At 43.3% G+C, this 20,685-nt stretch overlaps 1 protein-coding gene across 2 annotated transcripts in view; it reads left to right on the plus strand.

Moving 5' to 3' along the window:
• The window catches only part of ANO4 (anoctamin 4), a 394,529-nt gene that overhangs the window by 220,695 nt on the left and 153,149 nt on the right, over positions 1-20,685 (plus strand). For both annotated transcript variants that reach the window (XM_077265595.1, XM_077265596.1), the window contains 3 exons: positions 5,061-5,225; positions 7,000-7,100; positions 18,981-19,025. In XM_077265595.1, the coding sequence (XP_077121710.1) occupies positions 5,061-5,225; positions 7,000-7,100; positions 18,981-19,025 (311 nt within the window). The remainder of the gene's footprint in view (positions 1-5,060; positions 5,226-6,999; positions 7,101-18,980; positions 19,026-20,685) is intronic.

The raw sequence follows: 20,685 nt of genomic DNA on the forward strand, positions 1-20,685 counted from the left end.
TGGGTGATAAATGCAGAAGTGGTGCATATGTTTCTATTATACTTTTACTCTAATTGTTACACTCCTGGTTTTGGCTTACAAATACTGATGTAAAATCCTGACCAAATCCTGATGCAATCCTGAACGTGGACACATACCCTTAGGGCCCCTTTCCACTTGCGAGGAAAATGGACGAGTGCAATCCGATAAAAAATCGGATTGCACTCGGACCAATGTTATACAATAGGTGTCTTTTCATTTGCGATTTTTTTCTCAGCTGAAATCGGACTGAGAACAATCTGGATCGGCTGAGAAAAAAATCGCAGCATGCTGCGTATTGCTGCGATTCTCAGACGAGACTCGCCAATGCAAGTCAATGGGTGCGAGAAAAAAATCGCACAGCACTCGCACCATGCGAGTTCTGTCCGATATCTACGCACCGGTGTCCTTTGAAAAGCCGGCAATTCAGCGCGGTGTACAGTAAAATCACACTGACAGGTTAGAATAGAGTAGATATATACACATAGAATGTGTATATATACATATATATATATATATGTCAGTGAGACACCTATATATGTATATTTATATTTAATGCAGCGCTAGATAGCATAAAAGCCGCTAATTCAATTGCCGGCTTTTGCTCTCTCTTTCACAAACCCAACAGGATATGAGACATGGTTTACATACAGTAAACCATCTCATATCCCTTTTTTTTTGCATATTCCACACTTCTAATGTTAGTAGTGTGTATGTGCAAAATTTGGCCGCTGTAGCTGCTAAAATAAAGGGTTAAATGGCGGAAAAAATTGGCGTGGGCTCCCGCGCAATTTTCTCCGCCAGAGTGGTAAAGCCAGTGACTGAGGGCAGATATTAATAGCCAGGAGAGGGTCCATGGTTATTGGCCCCCCCGTGGCTAAAAACATCTGCCCCCAGCCACCCCAGAAAAGGCACATCTGGAAGATGCGCCTATTCTGGCACTTGGCCACTCTCTTCCCACTCCCGTGTAGCGGTGGGATATGGGGTAATGAAGGGTTAATGTCACCTTGCTATTGTAAGGTGACATTAAGCCAGATTAATAATGGAGAGGCGTCAATTATGACACCTATCCATTATTAATCCAATTGTATGAAAGGGTTAAAAAAACACACACACATTATTAAAAAGTATTTTATTGAAATAAACACACAGGATGTTGTAATATTTTATTGCTCTCTCAATCCACCTGAAGACCCTCGCTTGGAAAAATAATAAACCAACAATATACATACCTTCCGTAGATCTGTGATGTCCCACGATGTAAATCCATCTGAAGGGGTTAAAATATTTTACAGGCAGGAGCTCTGCTATAATGCAGCTGTGCTCGTGCCTGTAAACCCCGGGGAATGAAGGAAATGTAGGTCAATGACCTATAGTTACCTTCAGTCGTGGTGAGGCGCCCCCTGCTGGATGTCCTCATATGACGTCGAGCGTGGGAAAAAGTTCCCAGGCTGCAGTTCATAAGGACATCCAGCAGAGGGCGTATCACCACGACTGAAGGTAACTATAGGTCATTGACCTACATTACCTTCATTCCCTGGGTTTTACAGGCACGAGCACAGCCGCATTATAGCAGAGCTCCTGCCTGTAAAATATTTTAACCCCTTCAGATGGATTTACATCGTGGGACATCACAGATCTACGAAAGGTTTGTATATTGTTGGTTTATTATTTTTCCAAGCGAGGGTCTTCAGGTGGATTGAGAGAGCAATCAAATATTACAACAACATGTGTCTTTATTTCATTAAAATACTTGTAAATAATGTGTGTCTGTTTTATTAACCATTTAGTACTATTGGATTAATAATGGATAGGTGTCATAATTGACGCCTCTCCATTATTAATCTGGCTTAATGTCACCCTACAATAGCAAGGTGACATTAACCCTTCATTACCCCATATCCCACCGCTACACGGGAGTGGGAAGAGAGTGGCCAAGTGCCAGAATAGGCGCATCTTCCAGATGTGCCTTTTCTGGGGTGGCTGGGGGCAGATGTTTTTAGCCACGGGGGGGCCAATAACCATGGACCCTCTCTAGGCTATTAATATCTGCCCTCAGTCACTGGCTTTACCACTCTGGCGGAGAAAATTGCGCGGGAGCCCACGCCAATTTTTTCCGCCATTTAATCCTTTATTTTAGCAGCTACAGCGGCCAAATTTTGCACATACACACTACTAACATTAGAAGTGTGGAATATGCAAAAAAAAAAGGGATATGAGATGGTTTACTGTATGTAAACCATGTCTCATATCCTGTCGGGTTTGTGAAGGAGAGAGCAAAAGCCGGCAATTGAATTAGCGGCTTTTATGCTATCTAGCGCTGCATTAAATGTAAATATACATATATAGGTGTCTCACTGACATATATATATATATATGTATATATACACATTCTATGTGTATATATCTATTCTATTCTAACCTATCAGTGTGATTTTACTGTACACAGCACTGATTTGCCGGCTTTTCAAAGGACACCGGTGCGTAAAAATCGGACAGCAATACGGATGTCATACGGATGTTGCGATAAAAAAATTGCATGACACTCGCATGACACTCGCATGACACTCGCATGATTTTCCTCCGTTTTTTCGGTCCGTTAATCGGACCATTTTTTCTCTCGCAAGTGGAAAGGGGCCCTTAGAGTGTTTTCACACTGCATTTTGTCCCACATGCAGTGGTCCCATTGGGTCTTATGTAAGAACCGCCGCAAAATGGGATTCAAGCAACAGGGCCATTGACTATAATGGTGCCAGTGCTCTATCATGCACCATTTTTAGGCATATATTTCTTCTGGAAGCAGACACTCAGATTCAGTCTAATAGGTCTGAATGTTCACCTCCAGTAGGCGTATATGCCAGAAAAAAGTGCACGACAAAGCACATGTTGACTCTGTCAGCACCATTATAGTTAATGGCTCCATCTGCGCATATGCTTGAATCCCATTTTGTGGGGGGGTTAGGACATAAGCCCCAATGTTACCACTGAGCGTGGGGAAGAACGCAATGTAAAAGGGGTCTAGGAGTGCTAGGTCCTAGTTTCCGACCAATGATAGCATCTGGACTTGTTTTTATGCTCTTCACATCTTGTATGCTCTCCCCATCTTTGGGTAATATGTTGGAATTATATAAGCAAGCAAAATATATAAGTAAGAAAAGAAGTAGAGCAGTGGGGAAAGTGGTGCAGAGATCATAGAATCATAGAAAGTTAGAGTTGGAAGTGACCTCCAAGATTCACTAAATCATCCCAGATCTGGCAAAAACTAGCAGAACTAGTCAAATGGCACATTGTACCCCAGAGATATGGAGCCTGTACGTTGGATGCATCATGCCCAACCAGGTCTCTATAGTGGACCAGAGACAAAAAGACTGAAGTGATTGGTTAGTTAGTGTAAGAAATAGCAAGGCTACAAGTGTCAAGCAAACATCAAGAGGTACCTGGCGTACTGACTTAATGATTGACAAAGCTGGATCGTTCTTGTTAAGTACAGTGACTGTGTTGTTCAAGGAACTTTGGTAACTACTATAAAGCCCCTATCGTACACCTAAAACACTAGCCTGATTGATAGCTCCTCACTGTTCTTCCTGCCGCTGAGATCTCACACGGCACGGAACAAGCTGTGGCTGTCAGTCGGGGTGGGTGGCCAGACATGGAATACACTTGGATTTATGAGCTATTTTGTTGTTTGGACTGGGCTCATAAAATACTCAGCTCAATATCAGGATTATACAGCCATTCTGACATGGATTTTCAAACTAAATCCACCAGTCTCATGGGTTCTACGAAGTCTATTTAATAATGTGTACAGTATGTATAGTGACAGATCCACTTTAACCAGGAGTTGTGTTTTAGGCTTGAATTGTTCATTTAGACTACTCTGATGGTCAATTGTGACTTGTCAATTATATGGAGGCCTCAAGTAGGAGACTCAACCTAATCAACCATCAATGTTAACCTGTTTATTATGAGTTTTATTATTTGATACTCGTGACTGTCAGTCTGCTGCTTTGTAGTAGGGCCTGAGTAAGCAGAACAGGGTCAGTGCCAAGGCTCCATTCACACATGAGTGTTACCATCCGCTGTTTTTCTCAGCGTCATCCTAGTTGCATCAGTCTTTTTCCGCATAAGTTTTTTTTACTGAAGCAGGTAGACTGACTGAATTTTATATCCACAGTATATCAGATAAAAATGGATGAATCTCCAATGGAACGCTGAAGTACAAAGTCCTTCATCCACTTTACACAGATCCCCATAGACTTTATGGCCTGATCCCCAGAACAGATGAGACTAGGACCTCCTCTGAGTCTCAGCGACCGGAGACATGGATCTATTTTCAAAACTGATGTCTGTATAGATCTATGAAACTCTGTCAGTGTGCTCTACAAGAAAAAAACCACGTGAATGTATCCAAAGTGGTAGTCCCACATGGTTTTCCAGAGACTTATATTACCCACTTGTATAGCCCCTTTAATTCCACAACATTTTACAGACATCATTAGAGATATACTTTATAAGGCATTTTTGACCTCAGGATATGCTTCGGATTTCATTTACCATCCAATCCTCATTAATAAGTACACTGCATATATCAACCTTAAAGGAGTTGTCCACTACTAACCTCTTCTCAATCACTGTTTCCCTCCAGTAAAATAACAACAGCTATCCCCACTTCTGATGTCGGCCCTGGCTCTCCCAGGACTCCCGTAACATTACGTCACACCATCCCTGAGCCCAATCAGCTGCGGCTCCTCTCTCAGCTCCTCCAGATGTCAATTACATCCGAAGGAGGGGTCAGTAAAGCAGTCGTTGATTGGCTGCAAGGATCACATGACATAACGTCAGACAATCCCTGGGAGAGCAAGTTCCGTCACTGCTGAAACAGTGCTGGCACCGGGGGTGAGGATAGGTGTTATTATTTTACTTGGGGGCAAACATAGTGATTGAGAAGGGGTTGTCCGAGTAGTGGACAACCCCTTTAAATTTGCAATAGATGAGATAAATAAATCAGTGTCTTTTGATTAACCATTGTGACTCTTTTTCAGATTCCCAGCATGCCAGAAAAGAACAGAACAAATGGTCTATTTTTCAAAGATGGGAAGTGTCGTATTGACTACATATTGGTCTACAGAAAATCAAGCCCCCATTCTGAGAAAAGAGAGATTTACGAGAGGAATATTAGGGCAGAGGGATTACAGATGGAGAAAGAGGTACCTTTGGTTGATTATGTAGATTTATATTCTTCTGCAATGACAACACAATTTCAATTGACTTCTATTATACCCATTATGGTAGATGGCAAGGGCATGATGTAACTATACTGGGGGCAAAGATTGTGGTTACACACGGTCTCTATGCTAGGAGACCAATCCGTAAAATGAGGACCAGTTGCAGATTTTGTATTGGACACCAGACATTTCAAACTATGTCTCTGCCAAATAGTTTTGTTTTATAATAAAAAATATAATTGTTACATTGTAATAAAACATAGGAAATGTATTTATCATGCAGTGTTATAGTAATAAAAAAAACAAACTGACATTAATTACTTTTAAAGGGAATTTATCAGCAGGTTTTTGCTATGGAAATGAAAGTTGAATGATGTAGGGGCAGAGAGCCTGATTCCAGCGGTGTATCACTTATTGGACTGCTTGGTGCTGTTAATTGAATCCCTGTTTTCTTTGCTGTAGATGTAGCAGAGGCGAGCTGAATGCTGAGCTGTGTATAACCCTGTCCACATTGCTGATGTGCAATGTCTTGTGTACACTGTACAGCTGCCAGTCAGTGGTGGGGGTTTGGTTACACAGATTAGCCTGACTGTCGTGCACATGAGATCTAGTCCTACAGTGATAATCTCCAGCTGATAAAACATGGATTGTAATGAAACTACAGCAAGCTGCTGAGCGAGTGACACATCATTGAAATCAGGCTCTCTGCCCCTATATTATGCTGCTTTCAGATTAAATAGCAAAAGCCTGCTGACAGATTCACTTTAATAAACAGTGCCAGAATATGTCTTCAGCATCAATACTACATCTGCCTCTACTGTACCTTCATGTTTATTTAGGCTCTCTTTTGTGACGAGCTGTGTATCAGATTTATCAGTTATAAATGTGTGTCTTATGATTTTGGTATGCAGATATTATTTAAGAAGTTTTTAGCTGGAGTTGAGCTTTAACTACTTACAAGATAAAGCTTAAAAGCTTAAAAAAATGATAGTTTCATATCTTCACCTATACTGAAAATGTCATCTCTAGAATAGATGGGTTTAAAGTGGGATAATATAAAAACATTTTGTCATTTAGTATACACTGTATGGACAAAAGAATTTGGAGGTAGCTTTTAAAGAGAATCCGTCACCAAGTTTTTGCTACTCCATCTGAGAGCAGCATAATGTAGGGGTAGAGACCCTGATTCCAGCAATATATCACTGAGTGTTGCAATTTTAATAAAAAATGTTTCATCTACTTCAGATCTACCAGTATTCTGAAAGCTCAGCTTTGTATAACCCTGCCTACAATGCAAATTGGCAGCTTTTTGTGTACACTGTGCATAGGCAGAAAGCTGTCATTCAGAGGCGTGGAGGGTGGGGTTTCACAGAGTTCAAGAATCTGGACTTCTCCATATTTAAGGGGTTGTCTGGCTTTGGAGAGCGAGCGCTGGCACGTCTAGTCACCATGTGACCACATGTATACATATCGACTACGTACGGTTGCAGCTTAGAATCCTGATAGTGAGCCCACTGCACACTGTGAGGATTCACAGGTCTGGAGTTGCATAGAGTGTATTTAGAATATGATTTCATAGGTTTAATGGGTCGTGTCCAATACTATTGTCGATATAGTGTAGCACAAGGTTATAGTGTAGCTATATTGCTGTATTAGCATCAGCTGGGTGTTCAATGACTAATGTAGCAGATATAAGCATTACTCTGTACTCCGGGGACGCTGCACATTCATAGTTCCTGCTGTTGTCTCATTGCAGTCATCTATCACCAACAGTGACATCATGTTTGTAAAACTGCACGCGCCCTGGGAGGTTCTAGGAAGATATGCCGAGCTTATGAATGTTAGGATGCCTTTCAGGTAGGTTCACACAGTACATGATGGGATGTTTTGACTCTATGACCTTCTCAGTTGTTCGAAATTGTCAGACATGAAAGACTTACAAAGAGGCGGAAATTCACCAATTCAGCAGGTTTCGCTTTGGGTAAATACATCTAACTTGTGCATACAAGATGCAATCCTTCATTACACTTCCTGGATGCAATCCCAGAACAGCATTCTCTGTCTGCTTTTGGGAAGTTGCAGGTTTAGCAGAAAAAGCTCACCATGTAAATTTGCTACATCATTGTCCAGTCTGCTATTACTCATGTCCTGCTTTATTAATTATTGTTAATATTCAGAAAAATCTACTCCTTATGCTCACCATATGGTAAAAATTTTGTGCACATATTATATACTGTATTCATAAGTCACACACCTCTTTGCAGAGATTGTAGAATATATATATATATATATATATATATATGGTATATATAATATATATATTGTAGTGCAGCGGTGTCCACACTGTGCAGTGAAGAGGCAGTGACCCAGGAAAGTTCAAAACTCACAAATAAAACAAAGGGATCCTCCAGATCGCAGCCAGGAAACAAGACAGTCCGTAAATGTGTCCGGTTGCCGAGGGCGACTGCACTACCGTATCTCGCGGTAGGGGCAGGAACCATCTGGTGCCTCGAGCATTCCTCTCTTTTGCATTGCACATCCAGACGAGGGGAGAATGGTCCATTATCAATTGAAACTGATGCCCAAGCAAATAGTAGCGTAGGGAACTCCAAAGCCCACTTAATCACCAAGCACTCCTTCTCCACTATGCTATAATTTTTCTCTGCCGGGGTCAGTTTACTGCTCAAGTAGATGACTGGATGCTCATCCCCATTCACCTCTTGCGACAGCACCACTCCTAGGCCTACCTCTGAGGCATCTGTTTGCACGATGAAGGTTTCCTTGCAGTTGGGCTGATGAGGACCGGCTGTCCACACAACACCGACTTTCGGGACTAGAATGCTTCCTCAGCTTGAGGATTCCACCGGACCATCACCGACTTCCTACCTTTTAACAGGTCAGTTAGGGGTGCTGATTTCCCAGCAAAATTGGGTATAAACCGGCGATAGTACCCAATGATGCCAAGGAATGCCCTCACCTGTTTTTACTTAATGGCTTGGGCCAGTTTTGAATGGTCTCAATCTTGTTTACTTGGGGTTTGATAACGTAAGCTAAGTACCGGGCTTCCATGAGTCCTATCGCGCATTTCTTTGGGTTCGCTGTTAACCCCGTGATTCTGAGAGACTCCAGCCCTGCTTGTACCTGGGACAAGTGGGTGTTCCAATCTGCACCAAAGATCACTATGTCATCTAAACCCATAGGGGTGGAGCCGCATATTCATCACTGTAATGAGCGGCACCACGTGACCGCTCACACAGGACAAGCTGCCGGCGCTGAGAGGAAGCATCGCGGGAGCTGGGTGAGTATTTTAATGCAAGCGGGCGGGCGCACAGGGGGTGTGAGGCGGGAGGTGACCACAAACTTTATTTTAAACACACACAAAAAAAACCTTGATTTTTCATTCTTTCTCTCCAGCGAACACTGCTGGGGAGAAGGAATGAATGCCGGCTTCAGCACCCAAAGCAGGGGACAGCGCTTAACTCTAGCGCTGTCTCCTGCACAGTCCGTGTGGTCCTCAGTCAGCACACGGGCGGCACACAGCTGCCGCACGTTTGCCACACTGATGTGCCACGTGAGCACACGGACACACAGACACGGATAACTCCGGTACCGATTTTTCTGGTACCGGAATTATCTGGACGTGTGAGACTGGCCTAAAGAACAGAAAAGAACTGCTGCCTGGTGCTCAGGAGTTACTGGGTTCGAGTCCTGACAATACTTACATGATTTTATATAAACCGGAGGGGGGAGAAGCTCTGTCTGTATTGTTCTCCCCTCTAAATAGAACTATGAGCACCAACTGTCCTCTGCTGTGTCAGTAATGTGAAAATCTGTCTTTGGCTGCCGTCACACTATCAGTATTTGGTCAGTATTTTACATCAGTATTTGCAAGCCAAAACCAGGAGTGGGTGATAAATGCAGAAGTGGTGCATATGTTTCTATTATACTTTTCCTCTATTTGTTCCACTCCTGGTTTTGGCTTACAAATACTGATGTAAAATACTGACCAAATACTGCTAGTGTGACGGAAGCCTTTATTGAATACAGATTTTACATGGAATTGAGAATTTTTAAAAGGAACGATCAGTCCTGAGGGAAAAGAAACAAATTTCTCTACGATATATTACAGTGTTGGTTATTTTCATGTGTACTATTGATTTATGAAATAAAAATTAAAACAGAGGTTACTCCTTAAATAGCCCAGAGTTTTTGTAACCTGTTTAATCCAGTTTTTGCACAGCTTATTAACAGTGCATTGAATGTGGATTGAGATTGTGCATTTTTTTTCCACTTCAAACATGAAAAGTTATGATAAAAGCGATGGTAGTCTTGCAGGAGACCTAGTCTACACTCACCGGCCACTTTATTAGGTACACCTGTCCAACTTCTTGTTAACACTTAATTTCTAATCAGCCAATCACATGGCGGCAACTCAGTGCATTTAGGCATGTAGACATGGTCAAGACAATCTCCTGCAGTTTAAACCGAGCATCAGTATGGGGAAGAAAGGTGATTTGAGTGCCTTTGAACGTGGCATGGTTGTTGGTGCCAGAAGGGCTGGTCTGAGTATTTCAGAAACTGCTGATCTACTGGGATTTTCACGCACAACCATCTCTAGGGTTTACAGAGAATGGTCCGAAAAAGAAAAAAAATCCAGTGAGCGGCAGTTCTGTGGGCGGAAATGCCTTGTTGATGCCAGAGGTCAGAGGAGAATGGGCAGACTGGTTCGAGCTGATAGAAAGGCAACAGTGACTCAAATCGCCACCCGTTACAACCAAGGTAGGCCTAAGAGCATCTCTGAACGCACAGTGCGTCGAACTTTGAGGCAGATGGGCTACAGCAGCAGAAGACCACACCGGGTACCACTCCTTTCAGCTAAGAACAGGAAACTGAGGCTACAATTTGTACAAGCTCATCGAAATTGGACAGTAGAAGATTGGAAAAACGTTGCTTGGTCTGATGAGTCTCGATTTCTGCTGCGACATTCGGATGGTAGGGTCAGAATTTGGCGTAAACAACATGAAAGCATGGATCCATCCTGCCTTGTATGGAGCATCTTTGGGATGTGCAGCCGACAAATCTGCGGCAACTGTGTGATGCCATCATGTCAATATGGACCAAAATCTCTGAGGAATGCTTCCAGCACCTTGTTGAATCTATGCCACGAAGAATTGAGGCAGTTCTGAAGGCAAAAGGGGGTCCAACCCGTTACTAGCATGGTGTACCTAATAAAGTGGCCGGTGAGTGTATATTACATACTATATTCTACTTTACACTACATTTATCAAACAAATAACAGAAAAAAGTGCATTTAGGTGCAAATATATAGCTGTTTACATTAGGTATAACAATATTTTCAGGAGACAGATATTTCCAAATGCACCAAATTAATTATAAAGTGTTCAGTTCTTCAATAAATTAGCTGAAATTTTTACCATTTCCAGTATCTAAAATCACTAGTACAAAATACGCCATTATTAATAAAGGTTGATCGGTGGTTTTATATATACAACATTGCAGAACCTGATTATAGTAGTTTATTAATAATAAAAATTCCATTTTCCATCCTTGAAGTTTGCTATAATTAACGTAAATGCAATAAGAAATGATCTAGATAGTAGGCGTATGACACAGATAATGTTGCTATGCTGCAATAAACTGAAATGAGTCTATTTTGTGCTATTTAGAAGAACATGAAGCCAATAAGTAGTTTTCCACTTGCTAAGGTGAACCTAGGGTTAAGGAGAAGGACTGTTTTAGAGGTTTCGGCACTAGGGGTGTCAATTCCTTAATTGTTGCAGTTGTCGTCACTTTAAAGCCAGATAATGAACTAGCATATGCAGACAATCAGCGGCAGGCTCCGCGTCTCCGCCACATACACATAGTCATGCTTTTAGTGGAATTAATCTTTTAATGGCTCACTAGAGGTTATTGGGGACAAGTACACATAAATTATGTATACATAATTTATAATTGATGCTGTAGTTTATAGCAAAGCTACAGTACAGAAGCAGTTTCACTCGATTTACATGAGTGGTACAATGCAATTAATCAAAGCATTGCTGCCTTGAATAGATCTTATTTATTACACGGGGTATAATATTATATTATGGGATTGATGCAAAAGGTGAATTGAGACCGTGAGGATGTGAAAATACTAAGAAATGACCTGATCTAAAGACTTTAATTGATCTATGATGATAGAGATAGCATTCGGATGTGTTCAGTATACGAATAACACACAGGTGTGGACTCTGGCTCAGTCAGTGTCGTAGTATGGTTGCAAAATATGCTTGAAATAGTTGAAAAAAACAGAACCTGTATATTACCCATATAGAGGTTGATCATGGGATCTATGTACACAGACTTTTCAGTTTCCATTGGCTTCTATGAGGGGAAATTTGTATCTATACAGAATCTCGAGGAGCGTTCCATTTTTCCGTATGACAGCTCTTGGACTGTGTATAAAGAGGCCTCTGTGAAGGGCCAGCGTCATTACCCAGGGCACCCGAGCAATTGTCGGGCCCTGGGCAAACAGGGGAGCACACTCAGGGTCGGGGACACCGGCACGCTATGCGGGCCTGTGAGTCAGGGGAGCCCGGTGCCAGCGCTGACATTGTGAGCTGGCACCGGGCCCTCCCTCAAATATTCACTTCTCCTCGTTCCCCACAGCTCTATCTTCAGAGTCAGTCGTCTTCTGACTCTGTGACATCTGAGGGCAGAGGGAGCGATGATGTCACTACCCCACTCCCTCTGCCAAGCGGTGCAGAGAGTCAAAGGATGCTGAGGAGACTGGACCTGCAGACAGGTGAGTATTTGATTTTTTCCTTTGTATGAGCAATATATAGGGCCGATTATAATGTATGGAGCATTATATGTGCCCATTATACTGTATGGAGCATTATATTGGCCCATGATAGTGTATGGAGAATTATATGGACCCCATTATACTGTATGGAGCATTAAATGGAGCCCGTTATACTGTATGGAGCATTACAAGGGGCCATTATATACTGTATGGAGCATTATATGGTGCCCATTATACTGTATGGAGCAATATATGGGCCCATTATACTGTGGAGCAATATATAGGGCTATAATACTGTATGTGAAGAAACCAGATTGTATCTTAATTTCCCAGACAACCATGTTTTGCAAAAACAAAAGAACTGGCTTTGTATCTGTATATTGGCTTGTGAATTTAAGTGTTAAGGTACCGTTACACTAAACGACTTACCAACGATCACGACCAGCGATACGACCTAGCCGTGATCGTTGGTAAGTCGTTGTGTGGTCGCTGGAGAGCTGTCACACAGACCGCTCTCCAGCGACCAACGATGCCGAAGGCCCCGGGTAACCAGGGTAAACATCAGGTTACTAAGCGCATGGCCGCGCTTAGTAACCCGATGTTTACCCTGGTTACCATCGTAAAAGTAAAAAAAAAAAACAGTACATACTCACATTCCGGTGTCCGTCAGGTCCCTTGCAGTCTGCTTCCCGCTCTGACTGAGTGCCGCCGTAAAGTGAAAGCAAATCACAGCGGTGACGTCACCGCTGTGCTCTGCTCTTACTTTCCGGCCGGCAGTCAGTCAGAGCGGGAAGCAGACTGCAAGGGACTTGACGGACACCGGAATGTGAGTATGTACGTTTTTTTTTTTTTTACTTTTACGATGGTAACCAGGGTAAACATCGGGTTACTAAGCGCGGCCCTGCGCTTAGTAACCCGATGTTTACCCTGGTTACAAGCGAACGCATCGTTGGATCGGTGTCACACACACCGATCCAACGATGACAGCGGGAGATCCAGCGACGAAAGAAAGTTCCAAACGATCTGCTACGACGTACGATTCTCAGCAGGGTCCCTGATCGCTGCTGCATGTCAGACACAGCGATATCGTATGGATATCGCTGGAACGTCACGGATCGTACCGTCGTAGCGACAAAAGTGCCACTGTGTGACAGTACCCTAAAGGTACCTTCACACGAAGCGACGCTGCAGCGATAGCGACAACGATGTCGATCGCTACAGCGTCGCTGTTTGGTCGCTGGAGAGCTGTCACACAGACCGCTCTCCAGCGATCAACTATGCCGAGGTCCCCTGGTAACCAGGGTAAACATCGGGTAACTAAGCGCAGGGCCGCGCTTAGTAACCCGATGTTTACCCTGGTTACCAGCGTAAAATCTAAAAAAAACAAACAGCACATACTTACATTCACGTCCCCCTGCGTCCACTTCCTGACTGACTGAGCGCCGTACAGTGAGAGCAGAGCGGTGACGTCACCGCTGTGCTGCTTTCACTTTCACTTTGCGGCGCTGAGTCAGAGGAGGAAGCAGACTGCAGGGGACGCAATGTGAGTATGTGCTGTTTGTTTTTTTTACATTTTACGCTAGTAACCAGGGTAAACATCGGGTAACTAAGCGCGGCCCTGCGCTTAGTAACCCGATGTTTACCCTGGTTACCAGTGTAAAATATCGCTGGTATCGTTGCTTTTGCTTTCAAACACAACGATACACAGCGATCGGACGACCAAATAAAGTTCTGGACTTTATTCAGCGACCAGCGACATCACAGCAGGATCCTGATCGCTGCTGCGTGTCAAACGAAACGATATCGCTAGCGAGGACGCTGCAACGTCACGGATTGCTAGCGATATCGTTATAATGTCGTTTCGTGTGAAGGTACCTTAAGTCTGTAATAGTGACTGTACATTGAGTGGGTTAAGCTTTGTTTATTGATGTGTGCTTATATGCTCATAGTGCTACTTAATCCCATCACCATTGTTTACCTTATCTTGATCTTGGACTGAAAGACCCTGGGTAATTCTAAAAATAGCTTACATGCCTTGGGTATAAAATGACTCAGAGTTCACATCCTGAGAGTCTGAAGTAACACAGAGCTACCAGCCAGACATTCTGCAAACCACCCAACAGACAAGAGAAAGGACTGCAGCCAATTCATCATGGCACCATCACGAGGGACACTGATCTAGGATTCTATAGGATACAACCTAGGGGTTTTCGGCTCCGGTTGGAAGGACACAGATCTGATCCAGTGACCATCTCTGAACCATGGATATGTTTGGAGAAAGCCAGGGTTGGGACCCGCTGGTCGCCTGGTTCCATGGAAATGGTCAGATAAGCCAGGTGGTGACTCTCGTGTCAACTGGCTTTGGACCTTGTATGGACTCTATGGACAGTTCTTGGTCATCTCCCTATGCTTGTCGTTACCCCTTCTCTGTGCGTTCATCCACAGATGGAGTAGCGACCCTGGGAGCTCTGATATCATGTCAACTGGCTTTAGACCTTGTATGGACTCTATGGACAGTTCTTGGTCATCTCCCTATGCTTGTCGTTACCCCTTCTCTGTGCGTTCATCCACAGATGGAGTAGCGACCCTGGGAGCTCTGACATCATGTCAACTGGCTTTGGACCTTGTATGGACTCTATGGACAGTTCTTGGTCATCTCCCTATGCTTGTCGTTACCCCTTCTCTGTGCATTCATCCACAGATGGAGTAGCGACCCTGGGAGCTCTGACATCATGTCATACTGGAAATACATGGAGACGGTGATATTTTATATGCGCCCATGTGACCCTGGGAGCTCTGACATCATGTCATACTGGAAATATGTGGAGATGCAGTGATATTTTATATGCGCCCATGTAACCAAACAATTCCAGTCATGGTGGGATTGTTCTGTTTGCTATTGTGTGTTGTGGTTCAATAATGTATTGCCACACTGTTTTACCTTATCCCTGTGTTGTCTGTGTAGTGTATTGCCCACGGGGTGATAGAGCGGGCGTTCAGTGGTATGAGCCGTGGTCCATGCAGTCCTGCTAAAGACAGCCGGGCCAGCGGACGAGAGCACCCACTGACCCCGTTTCTCCACACTGTATGAAGCAATATATGGGCCCATTATACTGTGTGGAGCAATATATGGGGCTATAATGCTGTATGGAACAATATATGGGTCCATAACATACTGTGTGGAGCAATATTTGGGGGCATTATAATGTATGGAGCAATACATAGTGCCCATAATACTAAATGGAAGACTATGCGGTGCCCATAATTCTGTATGGATGACTATGTGGTGCCCATAATCCTGTTTGGAGTGCTATGTGGTGCCCATAATACTGTATGGAAGATGATGTGGTGCCCATAATTCTGTATGGAGGACTATATGCTGCCCATAATACTGTATGGAGGACTATGTGGTACCCATAATACTGTATGGAGGACTATGTGGTGCCCATAATACTGTATGGAGGACTATGAGTTGACCATAATACTGTATGGTCACTATGTGGTGCCCATAATACTGTATGGAGGACTATATGGTGCCCTTAATACTGTATGGAGGACTATGTGGTGCCCATAATACTGTATGGAGGACTATATGGTGCCCTTAATACTGTATGGAGGACTATGTGGTGCCCATAATACTGTATGGAGGACTATATGGTGCCCATAATACTGCATGAAGGACTTTATGGTGCCCATAATACTGCATGAAGGACTTTATGGTGCCCATAATACTGTATGGAGGACTGTGGGGTGCCCATAATACTGCATAAAGGACTTTGTGGTGCCTATAATACTGTATGGAGGACTATACTGTTTCTGAGCTATTATACAATTTACAATAGATATCACTCATGTAGTGTAAAAAGTACAGTAAGTGAAATATTTGGCATTGTACTATACCTATATTTCTAATCTGTGCCTCATGAATCGTAGTACATGTTAAAAGGGCCCACTGAGACTCCTTCGCCCAGGGCCCATGAAAACCTGAAGCCAGCCCTGTCTCTGTGTATATCGCTGTATTTGTCTTTGAGGAATTTGTAGTTTGTAATAAATAGGACTGTCCCACTTTTACAATTTGGGATAGATAAGTGTCTCATCATTGGGGTCCACTCACACTGATACTAAGAACAGGTCTCCTTTGTCTCCAATTTGAGTGGACAACAAACATTCATGTGCTACATTCAGTTCCTTAGGCAGACAGAGCTAACCAAGTACAGATTCACCACTCCGCTGGAACCCACGTCATGAGGAATCGCACACAAACACGGGGAGAACATACAAACTCTTTGTAGATGTTGTACTTGGTGGGATTTGAACCCAGGACGCCAGCGCTGCAAAGCTACAGTGCTAACCACTGGGCCACCGTGCTTGAGAGAGGCCCCAAGATGTCATTATTCCAATGCGGCACGGTGGCGCAGTGGGTAGCACTGCAGCCTTGCAGCGCTGGAGTCCTGGGTTCAAACCCCACCAAGGACAACATCTGCAAAGAGTTTGTATGTTCTCTCCGTGTTTGCGTGGGTTTCCTCAGGGTACTCCGGTTTCCTCCCACATTCCAAAGACACTCTGATAGGGTATTTAGATTGTGAGCCCCATCGGGGACAGTGATGATAATGTGTGCTACGGAATATGTTAGCGCTATATAAAAATAAAGATTATTATATTATTATTAATGTTAACAGCCCTGGTTTGCTAATCTGTGTGCTATAATCTACATTTGCCTTTGCATACTTTTCCCACCAGCCATGGAGCATGCACCAGAATGTATTGTTTTATGCCCATGTGCAGTCTTTCCAGGCCCGGATTTAGGGGGGGGGGGGGCCAAGGGGCCTGGGCCCTGGGCCACCCACCAAGCGGGGGCCTCCCACCAATATGGGGATAAATATCTCATGTAAAATACACATCTCTTTGCTGAGAACCGTTTCTAATGATAAGGAACATTTAACAAAAGAGAAACTATTGAAAGTGTAGGGACCTGGCTACGGTCCTACACCTCAGTGGCTGGCACAGAGCGGCAGAGTCATGGCACCTGACCTGCGTCAGCATCCACTGACCTGGCTAGCTGAGCCAGACTTCCTTAGTACCCTCCCTGTACCTAATGGTTAGATTATGGCATGAGGCCGCCTTCGCCGATCCCAACAGAAGCTTCTAGGCATTACCTATTCAGCTATATTACCCTTGGATTAGATCAGATGAGCGTTTGTTCAGCTACCTTCGAGGAAGGAGGCAAGGCCACGATGTCGGCGTGAGAAGAGGCACCTCCACTGCGGAGCGTGGCAGGACTTCACTCTGGATCTTCAGTCACTGAAGATCCAGAGGTGAAGTGGTTCAGTCTTCACAGTGTCGCGGTGGGTGAGTATGATCTCTGTCTGTCTGTCTGTGTATCTTTCTTGCAGCTCCTGTCCTACACAGTACCATACTGTATACACAGGTCCACTGCTGTGGCGTCACTGACCAGCTTAAAAAACTGTCGCATCAAAGCTTGACTCCGTCAAAATTTATGAGAACAAGGCGAAGAGCTGTCTGGTTCATCTGAGTATGTTCAGACGATAACTCGACACAGGTGCTGAAACGTGTCTCAATCCATTGGATTATGGCCACACGGAAGAAGTACAACTCAGCCCTTCTGAAAAATACAGAACAGAAACTTTCCAGAACAGAAACTTTCTTGCCTATCATTGGTCAGTTTATCGCTCCTCTTGACCAACGTCTTCAAGCATATAAAGATATATCAAGCAAATTTAGCTTTTTTAGCCATTTGAAAGAACTGTCTTCAGACGAGCTTAAGGCCACAGCAGAGCAACTCGTCAGGTCTTATTCAGATGACTTGGTCATTACATTTATCGATGAACTGTGTCAGCTTGTAACATTTGCCAATTTATTCACAGACAAGGAGCCAAAAGATGTCAGCACTGAACTTTTCATGTGCAAGCTTATCATGGAAAAGGGTGTGCAGGACACTTTCCCAAATATTGAGATAGCTCTACGGATATATCTAATTTTGATGGTAACAAACTGCAGTGGTGAGCGTTCCTTCTCAAAGCTCAAATTAGTTGAAAACCGGTTAAGGACATCCATGAAGCAGGAATGACTTGTAAATTTGGCTATCATGATCATCGAGTCAGATATACTGTGTGAATTGGACTTTAGTGACATCATTAGTGATTTTGCAGCACGAAAATCTAAAGGAAAGTGCCTGGATTGTAAAAAATGAATGATTTTACCTGAATTACTCTGCGTAAATTATTTTTGTAAATAAACTTGCGTTCGTTTCATTTTTGTGTTTTTGCATTACATATTGCAACACCTTGAAAAATGGGCCTCCCTCCAAAATGGGCCCCGGGCCACCCACCTCTTAAATCCGGCCCTGAGTCTTTCGTGTGTAGCCTGACTACTGCTTTATATAGGAGTAATCTATATTCTCAGTATGGCCATTTTATGAACTATCCTGCAATTTTGTTTGGAACTGATTGTGAACATCTATTTCACCAACCCCAAGTGCTCCAAAGCCGTTTCCAGGTTTGCTTCGGCCAGTGGATGGTTATAAAATCTGTTCTCTGCTTCCATTTTAATGACCCATAATAATGGCTGACACTTATATATTGAACTCTGCCCTATTGCAAGTGTAAATACAATACTATGCGATGACTGCAGTTCCTTTGAAGTATGAGTTTTTCTTCTATTTTTGTACGTCGTTAAAATAATTTTTTTGTATCTACATATTCGGTATCTGAAGTGTAGGTGCCCTTAAAGGGAGCGGGAATGATTGACGCAGCAGTCTTCTTTGACTGTTGTGTATGTTAATCTCTCTAGTCTCTTCCTCCACCTCTTACAGGCTTCTGTCTTCAATCTCCTTTGCTTTCTTGGTAGTTGATACTGTAACTGACGATGGGTTTTCTTCTCGACTGGCTTCATTTTTGCTGTTCTTCCAGGAGAAAAATCTATTACCTGCACCGACGATACAAGTTCATGAGCAGGTTAGAGAAATAACCATTCATTCTCTCTGATGTTTCTTGTATATGAATTTGCATGTGTAAACCAGGAGTATACTGTACATCCATAGCCATACAACATGGTTAAAGGAGTTTTCCACTATTGAACAACTCTTTACTAATGGGCACTGGGAGGGGGAAAAGAATGAAAAAATGGTATGCACTACCTAACATATATTTATATACATTGCCAAATAGCCGGGGTCTGCTGAGAGTACTAGCCATGTTAAGGTGTTCCCTATAAATAATGCCTCACAATGTAGTCATTATTCTCAGATCAGTAGTAGATAACCCCTTTAACCATGGAGGATGGCCTTTGCCAATTAACCTGGATTTGATGGAAATATTAACCCCTTTAAAGGGAACCTGTCAGCAGGATTGTGCTCAGTAACCTACAGACAGTGTCAGGTCAGCACTGGTGTCAGGTCAGCACTGTTACACTGATTACAATGATACTTTGGTGATGAAATCCGTCTTGTGGTTGTTGTTTAATCTTTATTTTCAGTTTTCAGTTAATGATATGCTCGTGCTCCAGGGCGGCCTGTGGGGGTCTTCATATGGTGCTCTGATGAGCTATTCATAATGCAGACTGCTGACAGGTCGCTGATCCCTCAGTGTCCCCCCCCCGTTAGTTTGCATAATGAATACCTGTACATACTGAAGAAAAAAAAACCTTCTGAAGGCAGGCGCTGGCCGTGGCCCCTGCGATGCAGCATAATCGCATGTTTAGTGTCCTAGTAATAACTGTGCTTGATGTTATTGAGCAAGTTCAACAAAAAAAAAATCAATTTGAAAATGGCGCCCGCAGCGCCTGCACAGTAGCAGCTATCGGTGTATATAGAGGTGATCCGATAGCTGCTATTGCGCAGGAGCTTGTGGCACCATCTTGTGGCACCAAGATGGCGCCTGTGCAATAGCAGCTATGGAATCACCTCTATATACACCAATAGCTGCTACCGTGCAGGCGCGGCGGGCGCCATTTTCAAATTGATTTTTTTGTTGAACTTGCTCGATAACATCATGCAATTATGCTGCAGGCAGGTGCCATGGCTGGCGCCTTCCTGCAGAAGTTTTTTTCCTTCAGTATGTACAGGTATTCATTATACAAACTAGCGGGCAGGTCAGTGAGGGATCAGCGACCTGTCAGCAGTCTGCATTAGGAATATATAATCAGAGCACCACATACATGAATCCCGCCTTAGGACACGAGCACATTAACACAAAACTGAAAATAAAGATTAAACAACAACCACAAGACGGATTTCATCACCCAGATATCATTGTAATCAGTATAACAGCGCTGACCTGACACTGTAGGTTACTGTGCACAATCCTGCTGACAGGTTCCCTTTAAGTGTTTTCCCTATATTTGGACTTTATATAATACAATACCTAACTATTTTAGGACATATTATTGCTTGTATTTGTATTTGTGGGTAATTAAATTATACTTTGAGATTAACATTAAATGTGAAGTTTTAAAAGGAATCTGTCAGCAGGCTTTTGCTGTGTAATATGTAGACAGCAGGAGGTAGGGATTGAAACACTTCATTCAGTGATGTGTCACTTATAAAGTTGTGTGCTGTTGTTTACTTAAAATGCAAGTTTTATTACCAGAACATTATCAGGAATGTTACTCAAATGA

The sequence above is a fragment of the Ranitomeya variabilis genome, chromosome 5 (assembly GCF_051348905.1).
Source record: "Ranitomeya variabilis isolate aRanVar5 chromosome 5, aRanVar5.hap1, whole genome shotgun sequence".
NCBI lineage: Eukaryota > Metazoa > Chordata > Amphibia > Anura > Dendrobatidae > Ranitomeya > Ranitomeya variabilis.